Here is an 8761-nt window from a genome sequence, read left to right on the forward strand (position 1 = left end):
TAGAGGAAGCCCACGTGCAGCAACGAAGACCCAACGCAGCCAAAAATAAAATAAATTTAAAAATAATAATAATAAAATCACAAGGATGGGTGAAAGGTGGAAGTCCGGTTCTCTCAAAGATTGGCTTCCCGATACCCCAGTACAACCCCATTCCTCTAGGACTGCCCTCAGAACATGCCCTAAAGAGCTCCTCTGTTTCCCAAACCTGCTTGGGCTGGGGGGAGGTGAGGTTTCTTGTCTGGGCTGAGAGTGAAAGGTGCAAAGAGGGAATGAGGAAGGAGCAGCCAGCAGCCACAAAAGCCTTCAAAGGGCTCGGGCCTCTGCCAAACAGGCCTCGCACTGCCCGGCAGGGCCTGGGCCAGGGCTCCCCGCACCGCCCCCACCCTGTGGCCAAGGCCATTCATTCTCCGCTTCCCTCCCAAGGCCAGGGCTTGAGACACGGCTTCCCCGAGACCCTGCGTCGTGCCACCCAAGGCGTGAGCTCTGGGACCGTGTCCCGCCTCCTGCCACCGCCACAGCGGGCAGTGAGTAAAAGGAGGCCAACCTGGCCTGCCTTTCAGCTGGGAGCAGCTTTCTGACTCAGCTGTGGCTGCCCAGGTTTCAGAGCTGGAAAGAAATGTGGATCACAGGGAAACCGAGGCTCAAAGGAGGGCCAGAGAGGGACAAAGATAGCACTCAGGGTTCTCTTAGGTGATGATCTTTTCGTGTAGGTCCCCGACTGGCCTCGGAAGCCACCTACAGCTGGGAAGTCCCCATTCCCCAAGGGAAGAGACAGGAGAAAGAAGGGAAAGACAAGCCCCCAGGCCTCCCTCTTGGTACAGGTGGCATTTGGGGGGCCTGGGGACCGGGTTATGCACTCTGGGGAGATTCTGAGCCTATAGAGGGGCTGTGTGGCCAAGATCGGTGCTAGCTTCTGGGTTTCTGTGCTTGCCAAAACAGTTCTTGCGCCCTGGGATCTGTGAACCCCAAGATCCATGCCTGTCAGACTTCTTTGCAGGGCACCTCCCATAGCACCCGGAGCTCCTGAGCGTCCGTGCCCCAGGGGAGCCGTGCGCTCCACCTAATGCTCCCGGGTTCGGTGCCCGCTGCTGGGCGGGCACCAGGCGCCCAGAATCCAAGGGGCTGCCCAGAGACGCAACTGACCTTGGCGGGCATCAGGATGATGAGTGGCAGCAGCAGAATCGGGGTGGCGAACAAGATCACGAAGGACTTGAACTTGGAGACATAGCTCAGTGCGGAGGCCATCGCGGAGAGGGAGGCTGGCGGGAGAGGCGAGAGAGGGGCAGCCAGTAGCTTCACGGGCTTAAGAAGGGGCCGCAGTCCGGGGGGCTGGAGGGGGCGGCGGCAACTCCGCCTCCCATGGTGGGGCCTCCCCGCGGCCCCGGGGCGGGGCCAATCCCGCGGGGTCGGTGGGACAAGCCTGCCCCCAACTCTGCCTCCGGGCGGAGGCGGGCGGCGCCCACGGACTCCAGCGCTTCGGGCGGGCCCTCCAGGAGTGCTCGGGGCCCTGGCACGTCCTGGCTCTCCGGGACTTTTCTGCGGTGCCCTAGACAGGCGCGCCCGCGGACGGCCAAGGGGGAGTGATCGGTCATTCAGTCCGCCGGCTTAGGCGTACGGCGCCCCCTCTGCATCCGCACCTGCCCTTCCTGGGCCCTGCCGGGGTCCCAGGTGAAAGTCCCTAGCGGTTTCTGAGTCTTTCGGATCCGTCTCCCCAAGCTCTCCCTCCTTTTCACCTGGTTCCTCCTGCTCCTCCCACTCCCATCCCGGAGGGGTCTCCCGCAGCGACCCACCGCGCGCCCCGCGCCGTCTGCTCCGCGGGCCTCCCCTCCCCCCGTCACCCTCAGCTTCCCTGCAGCGCCCGCGCTGCTCTGGGCACAGGACTCGTCCCCAGCGCGCCCTCTCCCACCCAGCGCATCCCGGGCACTCTCCAGCGATCGCGGAGGAGGTGAGGCCACCATCCTCCGCAGCCCGGCGTGCTTTCGCCCTCCAGCGGACACTGGCGCAGCCCGCCGACGTCCTGCTGGCACTGCGTGCGCGGAAGGCGGACTGAACCCGCCTGACAGCGGCAGCCACAGCCATTCTACAGGGGAAACGAGGGTCCCGAGAGGAAGGGACTTAACCAAGGCTGCCCTGAGAGGGTCGTTCATTCATTCACTCGGCCCGCCTCCTGGGGACAAGTACTGAGCACCTATTCTGTGCTAAGCCCTGTTCTGTGCGCTGGAGGTACAAGGTTGCAGACACCACCACCCCTATCACTTTCTTCTTCCCTCCCTTCTCCTCCTCTGCCTGCCGGGCTTCCCATTCTGCAGCTTTCTTTGGTGGAGGCCTACCCCTGTTTGTGGTTTAACCACAGCCTGTTCCTTAGTGATTAGTATCCTCTGTCTTCAAACCAGCCCTGGTGCCAGAGTCCCAGATTCTCCATATTTCCAACTTTTTCCAGCCTGGATGTGCCTCAGGCGCTAAAACTCAACACATCCTAAATCAAATTCACTAGTCTCCTCCTGTGACCTCCACCTAAGGACAGGTATTCCCCCAAACCCTTCCTGTATCTGTCTTTCTTCTGTCCTCCCCCTTTGTAATTCTCATTCATCTAAACCTGGGTTTCCCTCCCTCCCCCCCATCCCAGGGCACTTAGCACTGTTTGTACCTATTTAATTATTGGTGTGATTTTTTAAAATTTTATTTATTTATTTATGGCTGTGTTGGGTCTTCGTTTCTGTGCGAGGGCTTTCTCTAGCCGCGGCGCGCGGGGGCCGCTCTTCATCGCGGTGCGCGGGCCTCTCAGAGCTATCGCGGCCTCTCCCGTTGCGGAGCACAGGCTCCGGACGCGCAGGCTCAGTGGCCATGGCTCACGGGCCCAGCCGCTCCGCGGCATGTGGGATCTTCCTGGACCGGGGCTCGAACCCGTGTCCCCCGCATCGGCAGGCAGAGTCTCAACCACTGTGCCACCGGGGAAGCCCCATTTGGTGTGATTTTTATTTAACGTTTGTTTTATTCATCACCATATGTCCAACCAGCACCTTTTATAGTGCCTGATCGGGTATGTGCACTCAAAACTTTTTCTCTGGGATGTGTGAGTGAATGCAAGTTGTCAATGAAAAAAATCAGTCAATAGTCAATCTAAGAAATGGACATTTTTATTACAGCCAACCTGAGGATTAAAACCCAGGAAATAGTCTTTCAGAAAGCTCTGGGGACTGCTTTGCCTGTTAGAGGTCAAGGCACTTGAGTTTTTGAGACAAAGGGTTATACATCAAAGTAACATGTTGACGGTTTACGTAGTCCAACGAGGCAAGTAGTGGGTTACTGTGACCCCTTACAGGATTGAAAGAGGAATGTTATCTCCTGAGGAGTTACCTTGCTGGCGCCAGGAGAAAATTCCCCCCCCCCCACTTTTTTTTTTGGCGAGTAGGCATTCCTGTGTCTTCTAAGGGGGTCTAGTTAATGTATAATGCAGACGCACAATGCACATTAAAGGGATGAAAATAGTGGCTCAAACAGGCAGAGAGAGAATTTTATGTTTAAAATTTTTCTTGTCCTGCCTTAAAAATAATTGTATTTCCTCTAAGTAAACCATTTCCTTACAGTAATACAACTGCTTTTATTACCCAACCGCACTTGGGTCCGTTCGCCCAGCACTCAGCAAAGCCAGTCTACTGACACTAGGTTGTGGTGCAGTGTGGTGTTTATTGCAGGTGCCAAGCAAGGAGAATAGGCAGCTCATGCTCAAAAAGACCCAGACTCCCCAGTGGCTTTCAGGGAAGAGTTTTTAAAGGCGACATTTGGGGTGAGGGTTGCAGGGGACATGATTTTCTTCTGATTGGTTGTTAATGGTGGGGTAACAAGGTGGTGTCTTGCGACTCAATCGTCAACCTTCTGGTTCCAACTAGTCTGGGGTCTATGTGCTTGTGATCAACAGGTACCCCATCCTCCACCTGGGTGGGGGCGAGGAGGTCTTAGTTCTTGCAGAACAATTCAGAGATGTGTGTCAGATTGTATATATATCCCTCGAGGAGGAACTAGTACCCTGTTTTATTGCTGACCCATTGTTTCTTGACTGCTCTTCCTCTGTTTCTGCGTTCCCTCACTTCCCTGATTAATAGCTGCTTGAGTCTGCTCTTTGGAATTCAGGGAAGACCTAGGAGACCAAAGCCTTTTTCTGCAAAAAAGAAATGGACACGGAGGGGCTTTTTTACCCAGGAGGGCCCCACAGGGTCCTGCTCGGTTTCAATCCCCCTTTTCTTTGATCCTCCTCAATCCTAAGGGGAACAGGGGCAGGACAAGAAAGAGAATAAAGTTTTGGATAGAGAGGTTAATCATAAACTCAGCAGGGGAACTCGGTTTTAAGGGGACTCGATTTCACTTTAAAGGGGGTATACGTGGTTAGAGCATGGACTCTAGAGCTGGACCGCCTGGATGCATGTCCTGCCCCTAATCTCATCCTGGCTGTGTGCCTTATCAAGTTGCCCTCTCTGAGCTTATTTTTTCACAAATAACACCAACTTTGATTTGAGAAGGTTGCTTTGAAGATTATATGAGTTAACGCTCAGAATATGCTTACCAGTGCCCTGGCATATAGTCAACAATCAGTAAATATTTGCTCTTGCAATTATATGCAAAATACTCTTAGTGTCAGGAACAATGGGGAAGGCTTCACCCAGGAGGTGGCATTTGAGCTGAGACTCCAAGGCTGAGTAAAAATTTGCCAGGCAGCAGTGGAAGGCAGTCAAACTCACCAATGAATGATAAAGTGTTCAAATCGTTGAGAAAAATCCTGAGATAATTCAGGAATACTGGAGACTAAAGTGCAGCTACAGCAAAAATAAGCTAATAAATGGAAAGATTATACCAAGTTCATGGATAGGAAGACTAAACATTGTAAAGATATGCATTCCTCTCAAATTAATCTATAAATTCATTTCAATTCCAATGAAAATCCCAACAGAATTTTTATTTGACAAGCTAAATCTAAAGTTCAAACTTTTGCAAGGAGCCAAGAATAGATAAGACACTTCTGAGGAGAGGGGGGAAATTAGTCTTATCAGAATAAGACTCACTAAGTGATAGTAACTGATGTAACCATTAGCTGTTGGCATGAAGATAGAAAAATAGATGAGTAGCATAAAATGAAGAGCCTAGAAGTAGACCTAGGCTTACATGGAAACTTGCTATGCAAGAGAGATTACATGGACTAACCAATGCCTACTGGCAGCTGCTAAACTAATTAGTTTTTAGCAGTAGAGGCATTTTTCTTTCACTAAATATGTTAAACACGGGCTTCCCTGGTGGCACAGTGGTTGAGAATCCGCCTGCCGATGCAGGGGACACAGGTTCGTGCCCCGGTCCGGGAAGATCCCACATGCCGCGGAGCGGCTGGTCCCGTGAGCCATGGCCGCTGAGCCTGCGCGTCCGGAGCCTGTGCTCCGCAACAGGAGAGGCCACAACAGTGAGAGGCCCGCGTACCACACACACACACACACAAAATGTTAAACACATAACAAAAGTTTGATCATAATATGTAACAAATTAATAAAGTTATTTCTGATTTTTTAATCCACGAGTCATTCAATTATTCCCAATTCTCATCAATTGAAATGGGAATTCAATTGATACATGCAAATTTATTTACCAGAAAATACTGACAAAGTACTGATGAGGACATGTAGCAACCGCGTCTCTCATTCATTGCTGGTGGGAATATAAAATAGTGCAAACACTCTGAAAAATAGTTTGGCAGTTTCTTATAGAGTTAAACATACATTTACCATAAAACCCAGCATCACACACCTGGGTATTTATGCTAAAGAAATGAAAACTCATGTTCACACAAAAACCTATATGTGAATGTTCAGAGGAATTTTATTTACAATAGCCCCAAGCTAGAAACAATCCACATGCCCTTCAGCGGGTGAGTGGTAAAGAGGCTGCACTTTATCCACGCAGTTGGAATACTACTCAGCAGTATAAAACAAGAAAAAAGAAAGAAAGAAAAAGAACGTACTTGGATGGATCTTAAGGGCATTATGCTGAGAGTAAAAAGCCAATCACAAAATGTTACGTACGGCATTCCATTCATATAACATTCTGCAAGTGAAGGAAGCTAGAGGGAGCTGGAAAGGACCAGTAGATGCCAGGGGTCAGGGTTGGGGGAGAATGTGACTATAAAAAGGTGACTGAGCAGTTTTATATCCTAACTGTAGTGATGGACATACTAATCTATCCACGTGATAACGTTTCATAGAACTACACCCCCCCACACACACACCCCCCCACACACACACTGCATGTAAAAATCATTAAAACCAAATAAAGTCTGTAGCTGAGTTGTTAGGATTGTACCAATGTCAATTTCCTGCTTTTAATAGCATACTGTGTCTGTATGGAATGCTGTGTTGGGGCAGTCTGGAGAATGGTATATGGGAACTCTCTGTGCTCTTTTTGCAACTCCTTATAAATCAAACTATGTTAAAATTAAAAACCCTTTTAAAATTGCAGTAGGTAAAAAATAAACTTTAGACTGATGAATCCAAGCTCTCCCAATTCATATTTTTATGGCTGATATTGTAGCAAAGAGAATGGTATTACTGTTGAGAGGGTGACATGCATAAAACATGCCTAGGAATGCAGTTGGTGAATAGTTATTCTTAAACTTTGGATACTTTCATTTGAGTCTATTTGTGTCTATTTGGGCAGGATGTGTAAGTATTTCCATGGACAGAGCAGCTACAAGGACTGGTCACCGCGACTAAAAGCAGGCATCGCTTGTTTCCAGGCTTTAACTTGGGAACACTGTTATATTTGTAAACAAGTCTTGGTTGCTAAAAATTCAGCAACCAAAATTCAGCTTGATTCGCTCAGAGTATAGGATGTTGCCATTAGAAGAGAGTGTTGGTCAGCTCTCGCTAGGTTCAGCTTGCAACAGCAAATATTTACTCCAGAGCTGCAAGTCGGCTGGGAGTCTGCGGTTTTCCAACTCTGCTCCCGGCTGTGGGTAGATTGTGGGCAGCTCCATACTCTTCTCATTTCTGAACTGTGGGTCTGCTTCACTTGCTTTCTCATTCCGAGACCCAGACTGAGGAAGAGGACGCTCACAGGACACGCTGTTCCCAAGGCGGAGAGCAGGAGAAAGAGGGCTGGTGGGACCTCGCAGCACCTCTAGAGCTTCTGCTCAGGTACGGCACACCTCATCTCTCCCCTTCCACTGGCCAAAGCAAGTCTCATGGCCAAGTCCAAAGTCAACAGGGTGGGAATTGCACTCTGTCTGCAGGGAAGGATTGCAAAGATGGGAAGGGAATTCATAATTGTGCACAAATAATCTGACCTACCACACGTGATAAATATTATTAAGTCCAGGGCATTACACTTACATCTTTTAGAAGTGATGTGTGTGGAAATGGGATCAACTTATAGGAGTTATATGAGCTTGGTTACTTGAGTTACAAGAATTCAGAAGTGAGATGGTTGTTACAGGGATATAAATTAACATAGCTCTTCAAACTGGAACGTGAAATCAGACTTTTTTTTCCACACAGAATAAGTCTTATTTGGATGATTACTTGGACAATGAACACTGACTTTGCCAATTAGGTTATATAGAGGATGCTTCCCATAAGCCAACTGAGCTAAATTTGGAGCTTCAATATTTTGACACAGGTATAGTTGAATCTCATGATAACAGAAAATAACTTTCCATTGTAACAGATGTATTGAAATTGTAAGATGTATTACAATTAACAATATTTTCATTTTCCCAAGTCTGTCTGAGTATATTGAGTCTTAAGAGATGCTTCTATGGTGAAAGAGGTATTTAATTATCATTTGAAAATCCTAATAAAGACTTTTTGGTGGAATTCTTGAAAGTTGAACAGGAAAATGACCCTAAAAGTCTGAGCAGCAAATGCTTTTCTGAGCCAGGTGCTTTCCAGTTCTTTGCTGTCGACGAAATTGAGCGAGAACCAGATCAGGCTGCCAAATGATGCAACATCAGAACAATTTTCTGTGATAGGTCATGATGCGATTTTTGGTGAATTTGGTGCAACTTGGGAAGGTTCATAGAAGTAGGAAACTCTGCTCTTAAAAATCTTCTATCCCTGTCTATTTACCTCAGCAAAGTTGCTCAGAGCCTACACATCTATAACAGAGAATAAGGATAGAGTTGATGCCGAATCTTGCCTCCACCAAGTAATAAGTAACATTCATCCATGGCTAACTGATAACAAATTAAGCCCCATCGACCTTATTGAGCTGCCTTTGCAATCAAATTTCACTTTTTATATATAATAATTATTTATAAAAATCTCTTATACTTACGTTGCTTTGGTTAAGTATATAGTAATAATTGCTGTCATAACTTAAAGCAGAAGAAAATTTTAACTCTTAGAGCCTTACTTTCATAAAAAATTTTGAAACATGAGTATTTCAATTTATACACATATTTTTATTGTGGAAAAATATGGTTGGGAGAGAAGTAGAAGACTTCAAATAAAAAAATATGTTAACAGAGATTTTATTAACTAAATGGAATGGAAATATAAGATAAATGAGAAAAATAACTACATAAAATTTTGGTCTGTCAAGGAAGAGTTTAGTTGAGTTTTTTGTTTTTGGGTACGCGGGCCTCTCACTGCCGTGGCCTCTCCCGTTGCGGCCACGGCTCACGGGCCCAGCCGCTCCGCGGCATGTGGCTCACGGGCCGACCGGGGCACGAACCCGTGTCCCCTGCATCGGCAGGCGGACTCTCAACCACTGCGCCACCAGGGAA

General features: G+C 48.1%; 2 protein-coding genes across 4 annotated transcripts in view; one reads left to right on the plus strand and one right to left on the minus strand.

The window, feature by feature from the left end:
• SLC13A5 (solute carrier family 13 member 5) overlaps positions 1-1507 on the minus strand; it is a 27963-nt gene extending 26456 nt beyond the window's left edge. The window contains exon 1 of the mRNA XM_028484766.2: positions 1144-1507. Coding sequence (XP_028340567.1) covers positions 1144-1245 — 102 coding nt within the window. The 5' untranslated portion in view covers positions 1246-1507. The remainder of the gene's footprint in view (positions 1-1143) is intronic.
• The window catches only part of XAF1 (XIAP associated factor 1), a 69970-nt gene that overhangs the window by 40719 nt on the left and 20490 nt on the right, over positions 1-8761 (plus strand). The window lies entirely within an intron of this gene.

The sequence above is a fragment of the Physeter macrocephalus genome, unplaced genomic scaffold (genome assembly GCF_002837175.3).
Source record: "Physeter macrocephalus isolate SW-GA unplaced genomic scaffold, ASM283717v5 random_226, whole genome shotgun sequence".
Classification (NCBI taxonomy): Eukaryota; Metazoa; Chordata; class Mammalia; order Artiodactyla; family Physeteridae; genus Physeter; species Physeter macrocephalus.